Raw genomic sequence first — 22,445 nt, forward strand, 5'->3', positions numbered from 1 at the left:
TAATCAATAGCAGTGATTGTAAAAGTACAAAGAAAGGTGCTGAAAATGGCTGGAGAAGTGTAAGACTGCTAAATCTAGGACTGTATCAGCTAGCACAGGATTTAAATAAACCCTTTATTACCTAATCCTCCAAAGCAGAAGAGTTCAAGAGCAATTGGTTAGAACTGGAAAAATAAAAAAAATCAACGCCTTCCTCTTACACTGTCCTGTGTGCCTCAGCTAAAACCACATCTGCACAGGGATCCAGGAAGGACAAACAAGTCCTCCCACAATACACCAATTGCTAGAATGGTTCCTGTTGGTGCAGGACTAAGAGCCCTGGGATATATGTACCCTCATTAATTCTAGCACTAAACACATGCAGCTGCTGTGTCAGAATAGATGTGGGTATACTGGGACATGTGTGGGTCTGTAGTATGGACTCTTGGAGGCAGGCGTGGCTAACATGAAATCACATGTGCACAAGCCACTATGTGGGTACACACTGCAGTGTAGACTTATTCTTAGAGAACACCCCTAGTGACCTCAACAGGGGCAGGGAGTACAGACCTCCCTCAAAATGAGAACACAGGATAGTCAATACTGTTAAACTACAGGAATTTTTGAACAAATAAAGGGTAATTACTTCTTCACACTGTTTGAATTCTGTGGAATTCACTGCCTTGTGGCTAGATTAAAGAAAGGTGTGTAATTGTATTACCACTAACAAAATGTGTAGCTTTGTAAGATAAAATAAAAGATAATGAAATCTCATGTTTTGGCCTGTAAATCTCCTATGGGACTCAAAAAGTAATGTTCCTTTGGAGCACAGCATTATACTATTGGCTAGATACAGTATTAGTCTCCCCTCCGACCCTTCTGAAGCACTAGTTGCTAATATCTTTGCCACTAGCAGTGTCTATTATTTAATACTTCTGCTGCATAATCGGTGTGCATGGCACTTTAAAGATCAGATAGACAGACGATAAGCTCTTTAAGGCAGGAATGTTCTCTAAATCCCACTGAAGGCAATGGGACTTTTTCTACTGATTTCGATGGGTGCAGGGTTGGGCTGTAAATGGAGAGACTCGGGACAGAACATTTAATTAGGAGGATACTGGACTTGGGCAGTTATTGATCCTTTTCCATTGCCAAATTCTGTTTGCTATATTTTCAACAGAAATGTTTTCCTGAAAATTCTCATGTCTGTCTGAATCATATTATTTTCAAAGGATTATTTTCAGAGTCGAGAGTGGACTGAATGGAAGGAGACTTTGCCCTGCATAGCATGTTACATAATTTTTCAGGCTACTATAAATCTTTCAGTTTATTTACAGTAAAAAGAGTACTCTTACTTGCAGAAGACTGTGGAAGGCAACTGCTTATGATGCTCTGAAGGACAAGAGTTTGCTAATCTTACCCCCACCCTCCGCCACACACATTTATTGAGAATACACAATGGGCATTTATATCTGTGGTAACCAATCAAGTTATTTTTCTAAGAAAAGAAAGACCAGAGTATGGTAATCACTATAGAGTGGGGACTCCTTTTCCTGCAAGCCTTTGCTATAAGAGCATTGAAGAAAAATGTGACCACAGTGTGATGTAAGGATTTGTAAGATCAGATGCTGCTGATCTTTAAAGTTGCCTAAGCTACCTCACTACAATGCATATAAATTGTATTAAACAACAAAGTATAAGAAGAGAGTCAGCACAAATATAGTACTGAGGATTTTAAAAAAGTTTGCTGTTGTTTTTGTGGGCATCACTTTAGGGATTCAACTTAGGTGAATTACTGATTTGGGGCATGGTCAAAAGGCAGATAACTTTTGGAGTACTGAGCTAAAAATTTACTAAAAGGTTACTCAAACATGGGGCTAACAAGTCAACTGCTTCAGGTCTGGGTGTGGAAAAGGAATGGATAGATGGATAGATGCAAATAGCATGAAGTATTCACTTTGTGGGTGATGAAAGTCTGATACCCTTGTGTCACTATTATCTGTCAGACAGTACATTTGATGAAGAACACACAATGCTCATGTGTATTACAGCCATCTTTCTCAGACCTACTCAGTGTGCGAGAGGGCAAGGAATAAGCATATCGCTCCCTAGTGGCTACAGCCTATAGAAAATATAAGTCCTATTCCTACTAAGGACTCATGAATGAGTTACAAGTTGTACAGCTTTAGAATCTATTGAAAATAGAGCAAAATATTTGCATGGATGAAAAGGAACACAACAGTTGCTATTTAAATAAATGACTTATTTTAAATGGTACTTCTAGATTTAACAAAGCTGTATAATATCACTACATTATATAATAAAAATAATAGCTATAGCATTCCTGTCTAAACTTTGGGTGTTGAGCCTAATGCTGAACTCCAGGGGCCAAATCTTTCCCTCCTGAATCATTTTGCCCTCAGGCAAAAGTACCATTCAAGTAAGCTCCAGATAGACTCTAGTGGCAGCTTTGGCTGAGAAACGGATGCAGCACTTGACTCAGGGTGTATATGTATGTCTCTTTGTGACTCTACTGTGTGTTATTCTTTCCACAGCAAATTGGTAAAATTAAGGGAGCCCCTTGAATGACTGACAATGATTTTGAACACTGCAAATAAATCTTTTGTCTGGGTGGTTCAGAACTAATTAGCCCCATCAGCTTCCTTCATATCAGTACGCCCACACTTATTTCTGTCTAATATGCTGGAAGACAAGAAAAAAAAAGGAATGATTAACTCAAGTGGATTCATTCTGGGATGGGTCAGGTGATTTTGAGGACAAGTGAAGGAAGGACTCCACACATCAATTAGATTGTCAATGCCAGGGAGATATTTTTATCCATCATATATACTGCTAAACAGTTTGTGTCAGGTTTGGGGTGTACTGAAATGTCTATGCACTTCTAGTTATCATAATTTCATCCTAATTCATTCCTTCATAATTTCATAGTCAAGAAAGGAACTAGAATAGGTATGGCAAGTACTTACTTATCCACAGAATATGTACAGCCTGGATGTGAGAGCTTCCACACAATAACTCAACTCTGACTAGTTGGGATCAATACTTGGGTGTAAATCATGGGCCCCATTGACATCCCCGGGGCCAGGATTTCACCCTATGGGTGGGAGTGTAGTTGATCCTGCATGCCCAGTCACTGTTTGGTCTCTATGCTAAAAGTGACAAGAAGGATGTCAATGACATCCAGCTATGGGATTGATTTTGTGCTATAGACCACCTGCCCACTAGAAAAAGAAATGAGACCAGGAACTCTTTTCTCATAGGCCAGCCATCAGATGGTAACTACTTCTGGCCACTGCTGAACTGGATCAGACTCAGACTACTGACCTAAAAGAGAAAATCTCCATATCCTATTATTAATTCTTTCAGCCCTCTCCTGATAAGATTTTAAGAATGCTATAACACGGTATGTATACCACCTCTAGAGATTATGGGAGAAAAAGCAAGGACTCATTTACAATTTTCATGTATGTTTTAGAATACTGAAGTTTTATCAAAACACTGTTTAAACTTTAATCTTATTGTAGGTACCAACCTTTTTATGCTTCCAAATTTTTGTGCATGACCTAAAATCTTTCCAAAATCTATATGGAACATGTGGCCAGTGTTTGTCAGCATGATGTTGTCATTGTGTCGGTCACAGACTCCCAGAATGAAGGTAACAACGCACCAACCAGCACAGGAATGAAAGAAATTCTTTAATGCCTAATTAATCAAAACAAAAACACAAAGAAGAAATATACAGTAATGTATTTTTTGTTATACTAACATAAATACCAAGTCCTACAAGCTCTTGTGCACATGCTTAAAGCTAAATACAGGCCTAAATGTTTGCAGGTTTGGGACCTAAATTAACAACATGGGAACTACCATAGTACAACAGACCAATGGTTCATCTAGTCAGTTCTATCTCCAGCATTGACTTATTTTGGATAGTTCTTTTGCATTTAGGTGGAACCTTTCACCCAAGAACTCAATGAACTTTACAAACACTAATTAATGAAGCCTGGGCAAGGCATCCAACCTCCATTTTATAGAGAGGTAAACTCAAATATAGTAAGGTTAAGTGAACTACCGAAAGTATCAGAGATTCAGTGGCAGACCTAGGAATATATGACAAGGAGTCCTGATTCCTAAACCCCTGCTCTAACCACCAGATACTCACAAACGCTCTGTCTATACTGCATGCTTCTTTTGGCAGCATGTAGAGTATGTACTCAGGTAGCACCCAGCATGGGTTAAGTCTCAGTGTAGACTGTGAGGCACAGTTTAGACAACTAGAGTGAAGACACATCTGAAGGGTACCCGAGTACATACTATACATGGCTCTCTACTAGCCCAAACCATGTAGAGGCCTGTTGCTTCCCAGCTGTTGGAGCCTTTCCCCACCACAGGAAAAGACTCTAGCAGCTGGGAAAGGCACCAGCAATGGGGAAAAGCTCAGTGTGTGTGTGGGGTGGTGGTGGTAAAAGGGAAGAGTGGCAACAAGGAAAGGCTCCGGCATCTCCCTGCTAGCTAAAGCCCTTCCCCACCACAGGGAAAGACTCTGGCAAGGGGGAGGCAGCAGGGAAAGGCCACACTGTCATGTGTAGCTCCATGTACTGTATACACCACCGAAATTGGCGTGTAGTGTATACATAGCCTTATGTACTGATCCAAAGCTTTCCACTGACTTCAGTGGGCATTGTACCAGTCCTTCTATGCTTCAGAAGAAGATAAAAAATCTCCCTCAAATGAACCTGTCCAACCCATCCCACCTGCCCAATGCCATATCACAGATAAGAGGAGAGTGAGAAGAGAATTGTTCCTAGCTCTAGATAGTGATCAGATTTATATAAATCATGAGGAACTATAGCCCATGCAGGTTTTATCTTAGCTACTGCAGTGTAACAACCACAGATAGCATTCTTATTTATGAGGGTCAGAACTGCCTGGGAATCTTATTAAGCTATTTGTCTCAATAATAATGTGAGCCATTTATATGCAGACTCTATAAAACCGAATTCACAATTATTAAGTTCTTGGTCGAAACCTCAGTGCATACAGTACTGTACCATCTTTATACTATACTATCCAATATAAATAATTGTTTGAGTCCTGATGATATTACTGTAGTATTATGGAGCTAAATCTAGTGACTGATTTTGATGGTAGCACTGTGGAGTGATTAGACCACAGCACAAGAACTCAGTATACCTGGGGTGTATACCTGACCATGCCACTTAGTCGCTAGGTGACTTTGGAGACGTCATGTCACTTTTCTGTGCTTTGTTTGCCCAACTGTAAGATGAGGATAATAAAGCTTACTCAGTGTTAATAGCAAGAGAAGAGAAATGGTGAGAGCAGGATACAAACAATTATACAGACATCCTGCGCAATCAGAAATGACTATTTCACTTGTTTCAAAAAAATGAACGTAATGCGTAGCAAATTTTTTTTTAAGAACATTCCATGTTATTTGACTTACTAAAAAAAGCCAACAAAATTGGATTTTTGACTGATAACGGATAGCTGTCTCAATTGTCAATCAAAATGTCAGCATCACCTTTACTGTAAATGTATAATAATTATTACATTAAAGCTGCTTCTAAAAGTTTAGGTTGAAAATTTTGAAAAATAAATACACAACCATCCACCCACCACCACATTCCGGCAAAAAAATGTTTAAGTTGATGCCTACAATTAGGCATCAAATTAGATGTCTCATTTTCAGAGGAGCTCAGCACCTGGATCTCTCCTTAAATTGGGCAAAAAATTTGGCTACTAATCTACTGCAGGTACGGGGATGCAGGTTCAAAAATTCCCCAGGATGCAAAACATTTCGAAGTCTTTTTGTGAACCTCAGGACATGCCCCGTCTAAGAAGAATGTGCAAAAGTGACTTCATGGCTTCTTTCTTTTAAGAGGGAAACCTCTGCTTCTGCAGTTTCCCCAATTTCCTAGATGATATATAACCTGATGCATAACACCAGTTTGCATAAAGCCAGATGCTTTACACAGGATCCCATAATGTAGAAGGACAAACATGACCTGATGTATCATATTACTAGAGGAATTCAATGAAATACAGTTTTCTAAAAGTGTGACATTTTCAAGCACAGAAAAGATACTCTGTGTGTGATTATATATAAAACACCACATCTCACTATCTGGATAAAAAAAACCCTCTAGGTTCAGTATCTATTTACTTAATTTCATCTTCAACTTCTTACCTCACCATTGAATCTCCAAGTGTGGTATTTTCCTGACTTTTCTTATTGTTATTGAAAAAACACTACACTGAATCTGGTCCCTAGCAATCTGGCCAAAGAAATGGATGTGCCTTTTAAGAAGATTTGATGGTATGTGTGATCTGTTTTCCCTGACTCCAGGAGATTGTGCACATCACCATTTGCTTTTTCATTTGTAAAATAAACAATTTATGCAATGTTCCATTTTAATATACCTCTTGGTAACTTGATTCCAAAGGATGATGATGACTGAACCATTTTTTAATTGTGTTTTCCTTCAATGGTCCTATCAATCCAGACTCCCTGTGGATCTTGGCTAGAGTTGTAGCATCTGACACCATCTGCACAAGTCCTAATCAGAGAGAAGGAGTCCACATGAAAAACTCACAATTTTAAAAGGGGGGGCAGAGTGTTTATTAATCTGCATCACACTGTATCATATCACCCCCTGGAGAGAATTATACACACATTTCAATTAACCTTAAAAGTGTACACGGTATTGGATGATATAGAAAAAGGAAGATTGGGAGTTTCTCTTCTCCCTGCCTCATAAAACAAGAACAAAGGGCTATTCAATGAAATTAAAGGTCACAAATTAAAAACGGATCAATGGAAATGCTTTTCCACACAATGCACAACTAGACTGTGGAGTTCACTTCCACATGACATCATGGAGTCCAAGAATTTAGCAAGATTCAAAATGTTGTGTGGAAAAAGATTGTGAGGTGCTCAGATACTCTGGTCACAGAAGTACCTAAGATAGACAGACATCCAGGGTTTATTCTCATGCCCTCCCTGTAGCCTTTAAAAAATATCAAATTGAGAGTTAGTGTAATGGAGGGACCATAATTATAGCATCTTCATTCTCCAGATATAATATTTTATGGTTATTTTTTGAAGGGGAATCCTTCTGGTTCTGCCTTGTTCATGGAAAGAAAGGATGAAGAGGACCCCTTTTCAGTTCCCATCAACCACCTGCCACATCCCTGACTCCGCCATGGCTCCTGCAGGCCTCCCATTCCCCAAGCTTTCTCTGCAGTGTGGCTCAAAAAGCCGCAAATGCTGTATTTTTCATTTCTGTACTGTAGGTAATCTGGATACTTCAGCTCTTTATTGTGCTAGAATTATTTTCAGTAAAAAACGGTTTAGAGAGTCAGTAAAAAAAAAGTCTATTGCCATCAGTAAATTTCTTTAGCAAGTAATTGGCATCCTTGCTATGGCTTTGTTACAACAACCATAAAAGAAAGTTATAAATAAAGCTTTCATGAGAGTCAAGCTTGCCTTAAGCAGCGTGAACAGCAAGGGTGGTATTTCAAACAACACTGGGGGGTTTCTGGAACTTTATTAGTCTATAGCTGGCACGTAAAAAAGGGCCAGATTTGCAAAGGAGCTCAGCACCCAGTAATTCCCACTGCAACACTTCTGATCAGGTTTTCAAAAGTTCTTATTTGGTGCCTAAGTGGGAGGTTTTTTTGAGAGTCTAAGACCAGTTGTGGATGCCGAGGCTTTATATTCAGGCCTGGGTTGCTACAAAACCTCATTAACTTGGGTTGTATTTCTTCTGAAGGGAAAAAAAGAAGAAGTTACTCCCTAAATCTACAAAGATGTTTAGGACCCAACTGAGGGAGGTTCTGAGCACTCTTTTCCCTCAAAGGAGAAAAAGAAAAAGACACCTGCAAAGAGAAATACTAAAGGGAGGAGTGCTGTGTATTACTGGTTTACATGAGATATGCATCCTTTCTAATCTGTACTGACCTTGGCCTTTTCCTGTAGATAAACACTTATAAATGATCATTTGCATATCGAGTCCCTCCTGAAGCCAAATTCTGTCCATCACGCGAATAATCTGCAGAACCAGCATATCCTGACGTAGATCATCTCCAACCTGTGAAAAGGGCATGTGAAATTTGTGTTTCTCCTTGAATCCCAAAGAGAGACACTTTTCTATCTCTTTTGGATTTTTTCCAGGCCAAAAACCCCAGCTACTTTCATTTTACAGTAAACCCCTGTAGTTTTGCTCAAAGTGTTCATACTGTATCAGAAGGAAGAAAGAATGGGATGATTTATACAGACAAGAAGTGTTTTGGCAACCACACTAAAGGTACCATATGCCCTTTTTCTTGCTGCAACCTTTCAGTTTATTACTCACATGGAAATTACTGGTGTTTCAAACGCAATTGGGAGCTTGGATCTTTGTTAAGTGACATTTCAAAATCCATCCAATAGCAGATCCCTTTTCAGGAATGAGAGTACAAGTATTTGGCCTGACACTACACATCACAACTCGGTATTTGTAGCGGACTACAGGGCAACCTTATTACACGTACAAATGGTTTCCCTGACATGATTCAGATCCAGTTTCAAACAGCATTGTGTTGGTGACTGCTCCCCACATGGAGTCTGTTGATCAACAATCTTAGAGAAATCTTACTTTGCGTCTTGTAATTAATGAAGGGATTATTTTCTACCGTAGCTGGGTAAATAGCCCGTAAAACAAAAGCTCTGCTATTCATCCCCGCCCCCTCAATGTCCAAATTGCAGCTGGATTTCACTGGTATTTTCAAGCCTTCATCAGGAAAATCTTTCATAAATTGCTAGCTTTTAGTTACATTACAATGATTTGTTCCTTTATGATGTTCCTTTTACAGAAGCATCCTATTCTACATGCATTTAACAAGAGGTCATCAATTTCCCCCTATTTTTTAAAAAAATCCATTTCCCTTTTGTTTACAGCTTATCTTGATTCCAATTAATTATGCTCGGCAGCCAGACCTGAAGAGAATTCTTCCTGTGGTTGCTCACCACTGTTCGAAACAACGGTTACGATTTTATTTAAGCATTATCTATTACAAATAATGAAGCATATTATGAGCCAAATTATGGCTGCTGCTACACAGGTATGCTGGATGGGAGAAAGTGCAGGGAACTTCACAACACTATTGGCATCGTTGTCAGTGTTCATTGCCCCAGAGGTGAACATTGGGTGGGATGACGAGGCATCTGCCTCTCCTTCCACTTTAAGCCCCTGGTTTGTTATGTAAGTAATGCCAGGTACACACCTTTTTAAAAGGTAACAAAGGAAGATGAGTGTGCTTCCTCCAGTGTGGCCAGAAATGATATTCCTGTTCCTGGGCCATATGTGCATAAAATGCAAATTTCACCCAGGTGGGGTCTGTAGCATGAAATTTGTAGGCTTCTGTTTTCTAACTACGGCACCTTCTAACTTCTAAGAACCACCCCTTAAATCTCTGGAGGCAGCAACCATTTTGTGCTCTTCAGGTTGCTGTGGTCTATACAGAGAGCTCTCACACACACACATATCATGCTTTCTCAAGGAGGCTTTCCTATTGTTTCAGAGTAGCAGCCGTGTTAGTCTGTATTCGCAAAAAGAAAAGGAGGATTTGTGGCACCTTAGAGACTAACCAATTTATTTGAGCATAAGCTTTCGTGAGCTACAGCTCACTTCATTGGATGCATTGTTGTTTCTCTTAATCTGAAACAGAAGTAATTTTAGACTGAAGGCATATGTTTTTTCTCTTTGTGTATGGAAACACGACCATCCTCGGCTTAATTCCAAATACAACAATGGAGTTACTCCAGCGATGAATCCATCCCATTATTGAGGTGGTGTACCTCCTCTATCATTCCACAACATGATTGTCATGGGGCAGAGCTCTCCAGCACGGCCCTTGTGGCCGCTCATGGTCCTACAGGTACGTTGCACTTAGCAACCATTCAAGGTTCTTTCAATCAATTACCTTGACTAGATTGGTTCAAAACATGTACTCCCTCTCTCTCAGGGATGAAACCAGAATTTTCCTAAGGTGGGAATCCAGAGCTCTCCCTCCACTGCCCTGAATCCAGTCCCACACCTCGCCTCCGCCCCTGAACTCTCCCCTGCCGCTTCCCAATACTCAGTCCTGAGCAGTCTCATGCTGCCTTGGCACCCAGATCCGTGCTCTCCCTCTTACATCCAGCTCCTGAACAACTCTGCTCCCCACACCCAGCCCAGTGCTCTTCCCCCCACATTGATCTGCCCCCAGCTCTGAGATATCCCTCTTGTACGCAGCCCTACTCTGTTTTTCCCTGGGGACTGAGAGGGCCTGACATCCATGGGTGCCAGAAGGACTGAGACAGCAGAGGGCCCAAGCAGGCACACAGAGTTGCAAGGCCATTCAAATTTGGCCCAGCCACCCCTCATCATGCCAGCAGGGAAGGGGGTGTGCTGTTATGCCACCCAGCTTTGGTCAGGGGCTAAGGGCAGGGGGGAAGGGCTAGGCTCCCTGCACTCCCCCACTACCACCCTTAGCCAGCTTCTCCCTCAGCTGGCCCTTTCCCCCCAGTTAGTCATCAGGTGCAGCGTGTTCAGCAGGCTGCCTTCTCCTGCTAGTGGTAGCCCTGCTATAACATGAGGGAGGGGGTAGCTTTTGTGCCAGTCCCTTTCCTAAAACCCAGTTGGTTGGGTGAGAAGGGAGCCTCTCTCTTGACTCTTTGCAAGGCTCCTGGCCCCCGGCCTTTAAAGACACAGGGACAGGATTTCCTCCCAAGCACCACTCATTCCCAGGACTGGTTCCTCTCTCTAACTATCTCCTGAGTTGTTGTATATACGTCAGACCTTTCCAAATCTTAAGGGGCCATGCCACATGATGGGAATGGGCTGATCACTTGGCACCTCTACTCCATCACATTGACTCTGACTTGGAGAGCCAGAATTGTTTTGTCCTATATGTTTTGTGCCGAATGTAACCTTTAGAACGGTAGTATTTTATCTGCTAGACAGGGCTACTGTACAATAAAGTCCTTTCCTTGAACAGTCATTTCTCTGGACTTTGTCCTTAGACCTCAAGAAGGTAAATACACTATGTTATCCTTTATTGTTTAGCCTGGTGGGCTCCACTGAGTTAAAAGCACACATTGTTTTCCTAGAATGCATTTGATTTTCTACCAATCAAAACTTTGGATGCTTTAATATATTTCCTTAATATATTGTATTTAAACATCTAGCATCAAATAGGATTATGAAAACTGAGCAGCACAGCCAAATCAAACACCTCAGGCACAAGATCTGAAGGTTTCTTTTTCAATGAGTATTAAATTAACATTTTGTATACAAAATGAACTGGGGGTTAGTTGTATGAATAACCTACCTTAAAAATAACATTGATGTTTCTACTAAGTGTATCTGTATTGATGAAGGAGATTTTCAATGGAAAAGCATTGGACGTGAAATATGAACATGCCTTTAGAAAAAAACAATACAGACATAAAATTAAATATAGTGTATTATAAGCTAAAAGCAGTAGAACATTTCCCTGAGAAGATGTGACGTCTTGAAATATTTATCAGCAGCACAGGTAACAAAAATAATAGTCCTTGATATTAGAGATTGTTGAACTGGTTCAGAAAAGAACAGGTTTCAGAGTAACAGCCGTGTTAGTCTGTATTCGCAAAAAGAAAAGGAGTACTTGTGGCACCTTAGAGACTAACCAATTTATTAGAGCATGAGCTTTCGTGAGCTACAGCTCACTTCATCAGATGCATACCGTGGAAACTGCAGCAGACTTTATATATACACAGAGAATATGAAACAATACCTCCTCCCACCCCACTGTCCTTATCTAAAGTGATAAGCTATTACCAGCAGGACAGTGGGATGGGAGGAGGTATTGTTTCATATTCTCTGTGTATATATAAAGTCTGCTGCAGTTTCCACGATATGCATCTGATGAAGTGAGCTGTAGCTCACGAAAGCTTATGCTCTAATAAATTGGTTAGTCTCTAAGGTGCCACAAGTCCTCCTTTTCTTTTTTCAGAAAAGAAGAATCTCTGCTTCCTTTGACACTTTGCCCATCTCTACCATCATGTTCAAACTTATTTTTTATTTTCCCCAGGTCATTCAGTGCTACATTTTGGCTGGGACTGGAAAGACCAAAGTGATGCAAGGCAGACCCAATCAAAAGCTGCAATGCATTTGTGAACACTGCGATCTAAAGATTTTTTTTTTTGGTCTTATTTTGTCAGTGGGTAGCCTGATCCTGCAATCCTTATGGAGGCAAATCACCCATTAATTTTAATGGGTCTCTAAGCCTGGGTGAGGAGTGCAGCAAATTCCAATCATCATAATCTACATTATTTGGAGCCTATCTTAAACCTTAACTGTTGGCATCATATAGCGCCTTCCACCTGAAGACCTCAAAAGGCTTTTAAAACCATTAATGAACTAAGCTTTGAAAACCCCTGTGAGTTAGGTGAGTATTATCACCACCACTATAAAAAGAGAAAAACTGAGAAAGACAAAGCAATGGCCTGCTTTTCAGAAATAATAAGCACCCCACAGCTCCCATTAAAATCAGCACTGGGTGTATGCAAGGGTGGAAAATTTGAAGAAAAATTATAATATAGACAGCTATATATTGCCTTTCATCCAGGGATCTCAAAGTATATTAGAAACATTACTTAAGCCTCTGTACACGCATGTGAAGTTTGAGAACTATATATTATACTATGTAACAGATGAATACATTTGAGGCACAGATGGTGAAATCCTAACTGCACTGAAATCAACAGGAGTTTTTCTTCAGTGGGGCAAGGATTTCACTCAGAGTGACTGAAAGATTTTGCCACCGGTTAATGTACGATAATGCACCAGTGGTCGAGCTGGAAAAGGATCCTGGAGGCTTGACTCTTAGTTTAATCAGTAGACAATGCTGAAATGAATTATGGTTTGATTATTAGGAGTATTCTAAAAATGTTAGAGTTCATGAAATATAACATGCATTTCAGTCTAGTGGCTGCAGACAAAGAACAACTGATATAAGAAAATGAATACATACACATACATCAATCAAGATTTAATGTTAGTCAAACCAATCTGGTGTGGTATCCATAGCTTAGTTGGATAGTTAGAGACCTCCCCAATAGTCATTATTCCCAGAAAATCTGAAAGCAGTGAGAAAGGAATTCTTCTGATTTTAAGTCTTCCACAATTGGCCCAGTCCAGCAGGGTTCTAAGAAGCTTCAGTTCTCATCAAGTCTGAAGAGCCATTACTGGGAGAGCCACAGGTCAAAGAAGGTTGAAGGGCTCGGCTCCTCTCAAGATCAGGTCCATTGTGGGTTATGGGCCACAGAGCAAAATTACAGCGCAAAGTGCTGTAATTATAGAGCTATAACTTTAAAAGCCCCTCAGACCTGTACATATTATATTTTCCTTGTGGCTGGGTACATCTTCCCCCAACAACACTGAATCCTCTGGTGTAACATTTGTATGTCATAATGTTGATAAAACATGAATGACACAGTCCTGGCAGTCTGGTCAATGAAGTCCAACATATGAAACAATACACAAGTTTCCTCCATTCAGCAGTAGTTTTTAATAAGGATAACTTGCACAGGTAAGCACAGGCAGCTGAGTCTGCAAACATTTACCATGCAAAATCTCACAGGTTCAATGGGAGGAGGGCCAGTGCTACAGCTAAGCACCCCTCATCTCCGAAAGCTGTCAGGTTCAGGGAGGAAAAGCTGCCAGCAAGAATCTGCACTGGTGTGGCACCAACCAGCTGTTGCTTCAGGGGTCACTTTTAAAGAAGCAGATACCCCATTCCCCTCAAAAGCTGCTTTGAGAAAAGCTGGGCTGGAACCATGCTAGTCACAATTTGGAGTCTCTGTTGCCACGTTGATGTTGTAAGGGGAGAGAGAGACACTTAAATCGGCAAATACCACCTCTCCCCCTAGCTAGGCTGAAGGCATCGCTAAAAATATCAGTCCTGTGAATGGCTGCCTATGTGACCCCTGTCTAATGCCGACCGTTAAAGGGGATACTCATAAGTAAAGATTTGCAGGATCATGACCTAGTTCATACAACAGTTCATTCACTAGTACTCATTACTTTAAAAATAAAATACTCTATAGAGTAAAATGGACTTACATCTGCATCTATGCCTCGTACAACAAGTGCAGGATTCAGGGGAAGCCGGCAAACATTTACCTCATGGAAGAACTGCTTAAGTTTGTTGATTTCTATCTTTAGCACCTCCTGTGAGAGATCAATCATTATGACAACTTGAAACAACATCACAGCAGTTTTTTAATTGCCAACTCTCTTGCTATATTTTAATAAGATAGTGAATCAAATTTCTGGTCTTAGTAATATCAATGCAGCCTCATAAGAGTTAATGGGATGGCACCAGTGTGCAGTAACTGAGACTAAGAATTGTGATCATGGTCTGCGTCTGTGTCCTTGTTGTCTACAGTGTCCTCCTTGGGGGCTTTTTAGCTACGCACCTGTTGTTCTGAATAGCATTTTTTTCTTATGACATTTTTCTCTAACCAAGTTCACAATGGGTGGTTTATTGCTTCAGGACTGTTGCCTTGCCTCCCCTTGCTAAGTGTGGGTATGCCAATTACAAGGTTTGGGTTTTTCTGGCTTTACAGCCTCTTGATTGGTCTCTGAGGTCTAGCTGATGTACCAAAAAAGTGTCACACACATCTACTGCTTTCTTCTTACAATGGCACACACTCTCTTTCGCTCTGCCAAATCATTGTGTCTTTTTCTTCGAAGTTTGTTTAAGTGGGGCATTCTGGTTTTGTTTTGGTTTGGGTTTTTGTTTTTTGTTTTTGTTTTCTTTTTCCTTGGCAGGATTTTAGGTGGGAAGGCTAAGACAGACACAGAGGCAGCAGTGGCAGTGACCCAAGCACTGGAAGAGACAATGAAGATGACCAGGGATGTGGAAGCTACAGAATGTACATGATCCTGGAGCAAGGTACCTGAAAAGTGCTTCATTTGTATGAAGTGCTGCCTGATAGTACTGATGGATGAGAAGATCCAAGGCTTGGAGATGCAGGTGAAAACTATGGTTGAGTTTCAAAGGGGATTTGAGCAAATGATGGAACAAAGGAAAATGGAGGCTGAAGGGAAAATGAAAGCTGGACTGAAGAACTCGGTGGGGAAGACTTCTGGCTGAGGAAAGTGGCCAGTGGAAGCATGTGGCTACGAGAATCAAGCTGAGGAAAAGACTGGCTAGTTAAAGGGAACAGGTTTGCTGAGTTGGAAAAAGAAGAAGGGGAAGAGCAGGCTGTAACTGAAGGAGGGAGGACAAGGAAGAAAGAAGAGCAGCTAGTCCTACAGGAAGAGGGGAAGAGCCAATGGAGATACCCAGAGTTCAGAGTCCCAGGAGGATACAGGAAGACTCGCAGAAGATTGCAAGGGAAAATAAAAGACAAAAGGACTCTCAGCCAGAAAGAACAGGAGAAACGCTGGAGAATCACACCATCACAAGGAAAAGGCAGGCCTACGTGACTGGTGACTCCCAGCTAAGAAAAACAGACAGGCCTCCTCACCAGAGCTGATCCAGAGAACAGAAGGGTGTGCTGTCTTCCAGGAGCTTAGATACAGGATGTGGACCTGAGGCTGAAGAGGATCCTAATGGGAGCAGGAAAGAATCCACTGATAGTCCTTCATGTGGGAACAAATGATACTGTTAGATTCTAGCTGGAACATATCAAGGGAGAATCCCCAGGCTGGGGAAGACGCTTAAGGAAATGAAGGCTCAGGTCATCTTCAGTGGGATTCTGCCTGTCCCTAGAGGAGGAGAATGAAGGCAGGACAAGATTATGATGATCAACAGATGACTCAGGCAGTGGTGCTATAAGGAGGACTTTGGGATGTCTGACCACTGGGAGGCATTAATGGGATGGAATCCACCTGAGTAGGGAGGGAAATAGACTTCTGGGATGGAGACTGGCACAACTGACTAAAGGAGCTTTAAAGTAGGAGTTCAGGGGAGATGGTTGGGAAATGCTCATGTAATCTCCATGCGTGATTCTAACATTGAAAGGGAGGAAAATCAAGTGAGAAAGGAAACAGTAATGGAGAATGGACATTAAGAGGAAGGACAGTGCGGAAACCAGTCAAATAGGTGACACTGGCAGTAGAATGACTGTACCCAATTGGGCAAGGAACGTGGGTGAAGCAAAGCAGCAACAATTAAGATGTTTGTACACCAATGTAAGGAGCCTGGGTAAGAAAATGGAGGAACTAGAGCTACTGGTGTAAGAACTGAAACCAGATATTATGGGGCTAACAGAAACGTGGTGGAATAGTAGTCATGACAGGAGTACAGGTATTGAAGGGTATGTGCTGTTTAGGAAAGACAGAAAAAGGCAAAGGTGGTGGGGTAGCCTTGTATATCAATGACGAGGTAGACTGTAAAGAATTTGGAAGTGATAGAATTGATAAGACAGTGTCTGTTTGGGCCAAAATCACTTTGGGGAAGAAAGCTACTAGTGGTTCTCTTAGGATAGCGCTTGGGGTGTGCTACAGATTCCCAGGATCTGATTTGGATATGGAAAGAGACCTCTAATGTTTTTAATTAAATAAATACTACTGGGAATTGTGTGATTATATGACACTTTAACTTTCCACATGTAGATTGGAGGACAAGTGCTACTACTAATAGTAGGGCCCAGATTTTCCTGAATATGATAGCTGACAGATTTCTTCCCCAAATAGTTGCTGAACCAACAGGAGATGATTCCATTTTAGATTTGGTTTTGGTGAGTAGTGAGGACCTCATAGAAGAACTGGTTGTAGGGGACAAACTTGGTTCGAGTGATCATAAGCTAATACATTTTAAACTAAATGGAAGGATAAACAAAAAATAGATGTGCAAGTAGGGTCCTTGATTTCAAAAGGGTTAGCTTTAAAAATTAAGGCAATTAGTTAGGGAAGTGGCCTGGATCTGAATGTGGAGGAGGCTTGAAATTACTTTAAGTAAAAGCTGCCGAAGCTGTCTGAAGCCTGCATCCCAAGCAAGGGGAAACAATACTTAGGGAAGGGTTGCAGACCAAGCTGGATGAGCAAGCATCTCAAATAGGTGATTAAGAGAAAGCAGAAAGCCTACAAGGAATGGAAGATGGGAAGGATCAGCAAGGAAAGCTACCTCTTGGAGGTCAGAAAGTGTAGGGATAAAGTGAGAACTAGCAAAAGCCAAGCAGAGTTGGATCTTACAAAGGGAATTAAAACCAATAGTAAAAGGTTCTGTAACCATATAAATAAGAAGGAAAGAAGAAGTGGGACCACTAAGCACGGAGGATAGAGTGGAGATTAAAGATTACCTAGGGATGGCCCAAAACCTAAACAAATACCTTGTCTCAGTTTTTAATGAGGCTACTGAAGAGTTTAGGGGTAGCGGCAGGGTGCCTCATGGCAATGAGGATACGGAAGTAGAAATTACCACAGCCGAGGTGGAATTCAAACTCAAACAGCTTAATCAGACTACATTGGTGGGCCTGGAAAATCTCCATCCAAACATATTAAAGGAACTGGCACATGAAATTGCAAGACCAATAGCAAGGATTTTTAATGAATCTGTATACTTGGGGGTCATATCCTATGACTGGAGAACTGCTAATATAGTTCCTATTTTTAAGAAAAGGAAAAAAAAATAGATCTGGGAAACTATAGGCCTGGCTAGTTTGACCTCAATAGCATGCAAGGTCTTGGAACAAATTTAGAAAGAGAAAGTAGTTAAGGACATAGAGGTAAACAGGAATTGGGATAAAATACAAAATGGTTTTACAAAAGATAGATTGTGCCAGACCAACCTGACCTCCTCCTTTGAGAAGATAACTGATTTATTTAGACAAAGGAAATGCAGTAGATCTAATCTACCTGGATTTCAGTAAGGCATTTGCTACAGTTCCACATGGGAAATTATTAGTTAAATTGGAGAAGATGGGGATTAATATAAGAATTGAAAGGTGTATAAGGAACCAGTTAAAGCAGAAACAATAATGGGTCACACTGAAAGGTGAACTGACATGCTGGAGGGAAGTTACTAGTTGAGCTCCTCAGGGACTGGTCTTGGAACTAATCTTATTTAACATTTTATTAATAACCTTGGCACAAAAAGTGGGAGTGTGCTAATAAAACTGAGGTTGACACAAAGTTGGGAGGAATTGCCAATACAGACGAGACCTGAAATATCAGATAAGATGATCTCAAAACTGGAGTAACAGAAATGGGATGAAATTTAATAGTGCAAGATCATGCTTTTAGGGACGAACAACAAGAATTTTTGCTATAAGGTGGGGACATATCAGTGGGAAGTGACAGAAGAGAAGAAAGACCTGGGTGTATTGGTTGATCACAAGATGACAATGTGAAACGGCTGTGAAAAAGTCTGTGAAAAACGGCTAATGCAGTCCTAGGATGCATCAGGCGAGGTATTTCCGGTAGAGTTAGGGAAATGTTAGTACCATTATTCAAAGTACTGGTGAGACCTCATCTGGAACATTGTATGCTGTTCTGGTCTTCCAAATTGAAGAAAGATGGAACAGGTGCGGAGAAGGGCTACTAGGATGATCCGAGCAATTGAATACCAATCTTATGAGAGGAGACTCAAAGAGCTTGGCTTGTTTAGCATAACCAAAAGAAGGCTAAGAGGAGATAGGATTGCTCTCTATAAATACATCAGAGGGATAAATACCAGGGAGGGAGAGAAATTACTGAAGTTAAGCGCCAATGTAGACACAAGAACAAATCATAGAATCATAGAATATCAGGGTTGGAAGGGACCCCAGAAGGTCATCTAGTCCAACCCCCTGCTTGAAGCAGGACCAATTCCCAGTTAAATCATCCCAGCCAGGGCTTTGTCAAGCCTGACCTTAAAAACCTCTAAGGAAGGAGATTCTGCCACCTCCCTAGGTAACGCATTCCAGTGTTTCACCACCCTCTTAGTGAAAAAGTTTTTCCTAATATCCAATCTAAACCTCCCCCACTGCAACTTGAGACCATTACTCCTCGTTCTGTCATCTGCTACCATTGAGAACAGTCTAGAGCCATCCTCTTTGGAACCCCCTTTCAGGTAGTTGAAAGCAGCTATCAAATCCCCCCTCATTCTTCTCTTCTGCAGGCTAAACAATCCCAGCTCCCTCAGCCTCTCCTCATAAGTCATGTGTTCCAGATCCCTAATCATTTTTGTTGCCCTTCGCTGGACTCTCTCCAATTTATCCACATCCTTCTTGTAGTGTGGGGCCCAAAACTGGACACAGTACTCCAGATGAGGCCTCACCAATGTCGAATAGAGGGGAACGATCACGTCCCTCGATCTGCTCGCTATGCCCCTACTTATACATCCCAAAATGCCATTGGCCTTCTTGGCAACAAGGGCACACTGCTGACTCATATCCAGCTTCTCGTCCACTGTCACCCCTAGGTCCTTTTCCGCAGAACTGTTGCCTAGCCATTTGGTCCCTAGTCTGTAGCTGTGCATTGGGTTCTTCCGTCCTAAGTGCAGGACCCTGCACTTATCCTTATTGAACCTCATCAGATTTCTTTTGGCCCAATCCTCCAATTTGTCTAGGTCCTTCTGTATCCTATCCCTCCCCTCCAGCGTATCTACCACTCCTCCCAGTTTAGTATCATCCGCAAATTTGCTGAGAGTGCAATCCACACCATCCTCCAGATCATTTATGAAGATATTGAACAAAACCGGCCCCAGGACCGACCCTTGGGGCACTCCACTTGATACCGGCTGCCAACTAGACATGGAGCCATTGATCACTACCTGTTGAGCCCGACAATCTAGCCAGCTTTCTACCCACCTTATAGTGCATTCATCCAGCCCATACTTCCTTAACTTGCTGACAAGAATACTGTGGGAGACCATGTCAAAAGCTTTGCTAAAGTCAAGAAACAATACATTCACTGCTTTCCCTTCATCCACAGAACCAGTAATCTCATCATAAAAGGCAATTAGATTAGTCAGGCATGACCTTCCCTTGGTGAATCCATGCTGGCTGTTCCTGATCACTTTCCTCTCATGCAAGTGCTTCAGGATTGATTCTTTGAGGACCTGCTCCATGATTTTTCCAGGGACTGAGGTGAGGCTGACTGGCCTGTAGTTCCCAGGATCCTCCTTCTTCCCTTTTTTAAAGATTGGCACTACATTAGCCTTTTTCCAGTCATCCGGGACTTCCCCGGTTCGCCACAAGTTTTCAAAGATAATGGCCAATGGCTCTGCAATCACAGCCGCCAATTCCTTCAGCACTCTCGGATGCAACTCGTCCGGCCCCATGGACTTGTGCACGTCCAGCTTTTCTAAATAGTCCCTAACCACCTCTATCTCCACTGAGGGATGGCCATCTCCTCCCCATTTTGTGATGCCCAGCACAGCAGTCTGGGAGCTGACCTTGTTAGTGAAGACAGAGGATATAAACTGGCCATCAGCAAGTTTAGGCTTGAAATTAGGCGAAGATAGAGGAGTGAAGTTCTGGAGCAGCATCCCTAGGAGCAGTGGGGGCAAAAACTGGCTTCAAGACTGATCTTGATAAATGTATGGAGGGGATGGTATGATGAGACTGCCTACAATGACATGTAACTGATCTGCAACTGCTAGCAGCAAATATCTCCAATGGCCGGTGATGGGACACTAGATGGGGAAGGCTCTGAGTTACAACAGAGAATTCTTTCCCAGGTGTCTAGCTGGTGGGTCTTGCCCACATGCTCAGGGTCTAACTGATCAGCATATCTGGGGTTGGAAAGGAATTTTCCTGCAGATCAGATTAGCAGAAGCCCTGGGATATTTTTTTTAACCTTCCTCTGCAGTCCAGGGCATGAGTCCCTTGCAGGTTTAAATTAGAGTAAATGGTGAATTCTCTGTAACTTGATGTCTTTAAACCATGATTTGAGGACTTCAGTAACTCAGCCAGAGGTTGCGGTCTATTATAGGAGTGGGTGGGTGAAGTTCTGTGGCCTGCACTGTGCAGGAGCTCAGACTAGATGATCACGATGGTCCTTTCTGATCTCAAAATCTATGACTCTAAGTTTTCTCTCTCTCTTTTTAAAATCCTTGAGTCCTTAGTAGAGGCAAAACAGAGTCCAGACTCTGACAACATGCAGTGATAGGTCTTAACTTTATTTGGCTCTCTGGTCTGTCTAGTTGAGATCTCAGCAAGAAAGAGTTTGGCCGTCAGCTAAGTAACGATAACGGCTACTTCAGTAACCACGTGGGCTAAAGTTAGAATGTGCCTGAGCTTCATGCAAACTGCATATGTTGGAGGAGAAGTCTCCAAGCCCTTTGGAACAGGGGATACATCTTCTATCTATTAATAGGTGTGATGTGGGAGGTGGGCAGTGCCTTCTTTGAGATGTTAAATACTCTCCACTCCCATTGGCTTTGTTGAGAATTGAGAATGCTCAGCATCTCAAAGGAAGCACTTAGCATCTCCCAGAAATCTAACATTAAACTTTTAAAGAGACACTAAATACTAGAGGAGCGTGTCTCAAACTGGGGTCCGCAAGCCCCTGAGGGTTTCCAAGGGGGTCTGCAGGCCCTGCTGATCAACTCCTCCCCCTCAACTCCTCCCTCTCCCGCCCAGTGCCTCCTGCAAGCTAGACGTCTGGCAGTGCAGTGGGGCTAAGGCAGGCTTCCTACCTGCCCTGGCTCTGTGCCGCTCCCAGAAGCTGCCAGCATGTCCCTGAGGCCCTGGGGAACAAGGGGTCTTTGCACACTGCCCCCATCGTGAGTGCTGACTCCAGAAACTGCAGCCAATCGGAGCTGCAGGGGTGGTGCCTGCGGGCAGAGGCAGTGCACAGAGACCCCCTGTTCCCCTCAGTCTCATTTGGGAGCAGCCAGAGGTAAGCACAGCCCAGCTGGAGCTCTCACCCACTCCCACACTGCTACCCGCTGCCCCAGTCCAGAGCCCGCACCCAAACTCCCTCCCAGAACTCATCACCCTCACCTCCTCCCACACCCAAACTCCCTCCCAGGGCCTGCACCCAAACTTCCTCTCAGAGCCTGCACCCCCTCCTGCACCCAAACTCTCCCAGAGCCCACACCCTCTTCTGAATCTCAACCCTGTGTCCCAGCCTGGTGAAAGTGTGCAAGGGTGCGGGGGGAGAGCGAGCGACGGAGGGAGGGTAGATGGAGTGATCAGGGGGTGGGGCCTTGGAGAAGGGGCAGGGCAAGGCCTGAGTGGGGAGGTTTGGTGGGGGGAGGGGCTGAAAATTTTACATCAAAACGGGAGTCCTTGGGTTGCTAAAGTTTGAGAACTGCTGCACTAGAGTCTTGAGATCTCCCTGCTATAAGCAAACTAAGTTCAAAAGGTAAACATTTTCAGAAGAGGTTTGGGCTTTATCTTGGTTAATAGATTGATGGATGTTGGAGACATCATCCTTGGCCACATTTAGTGATGTGGCTCAAAAGGTTATGGATATTTT

At 42.4% G+C, this 22,445-nt stretch overlaps 1 protein-coding gene across 1 annotated transcript in view; it reads right to left on the reverse strand.

Annotated features, from left to right (window-relative positions):
- PIK3C2G (phosphatidylinositol-4-phosphate 3-kinase catalytic subunit type 2 gamma) overlaps positions 1–22,445 on the reverse strand; it is a 278,262-nt gene that overhangs the window by 102,691 nt on the left and 153,126 nt on the right. Inside the window, exons 19-23 of the mRNA XM_073335036.1 lie at positions 14,151–14,258; positions 11,374–11,466; positions 7,982–8,111; positions 6,442–6,578; positions 3,533–3,702 (exon numbers count right to left, since the gene is read on the reverse strand). Of these exons, the coding sequence (XP_073191137.1) occupies positions 3,533–3,702; positions 6,442–6,578; positions 7,982–8,111; positions 11,374–11,466; positions 14,151–14,258 (638 nt within the window). The remainder of the gene's footprint in view (positions 1–3,532; positions 3,703–6,441; positions 6,579–7,981; positions 8,112–11,373; positions 11,467–14,150; positions 14,259–22,445) is intronic.

This window comes from Lepidochelys kempii, chromosome 1 (assembly GCF_965140285.1).
Source record: "Lepidochelys kempii isolate rLepKem1 chromosome 1, rLepKem1.hap1, whole genome shotgun sequence".
Taxonomy (NCBI): Eukaryota; Metazoa; Chordata; order Testudines; family Cheloniidae; genus Lepidochelys; species Lepidochelys kempii.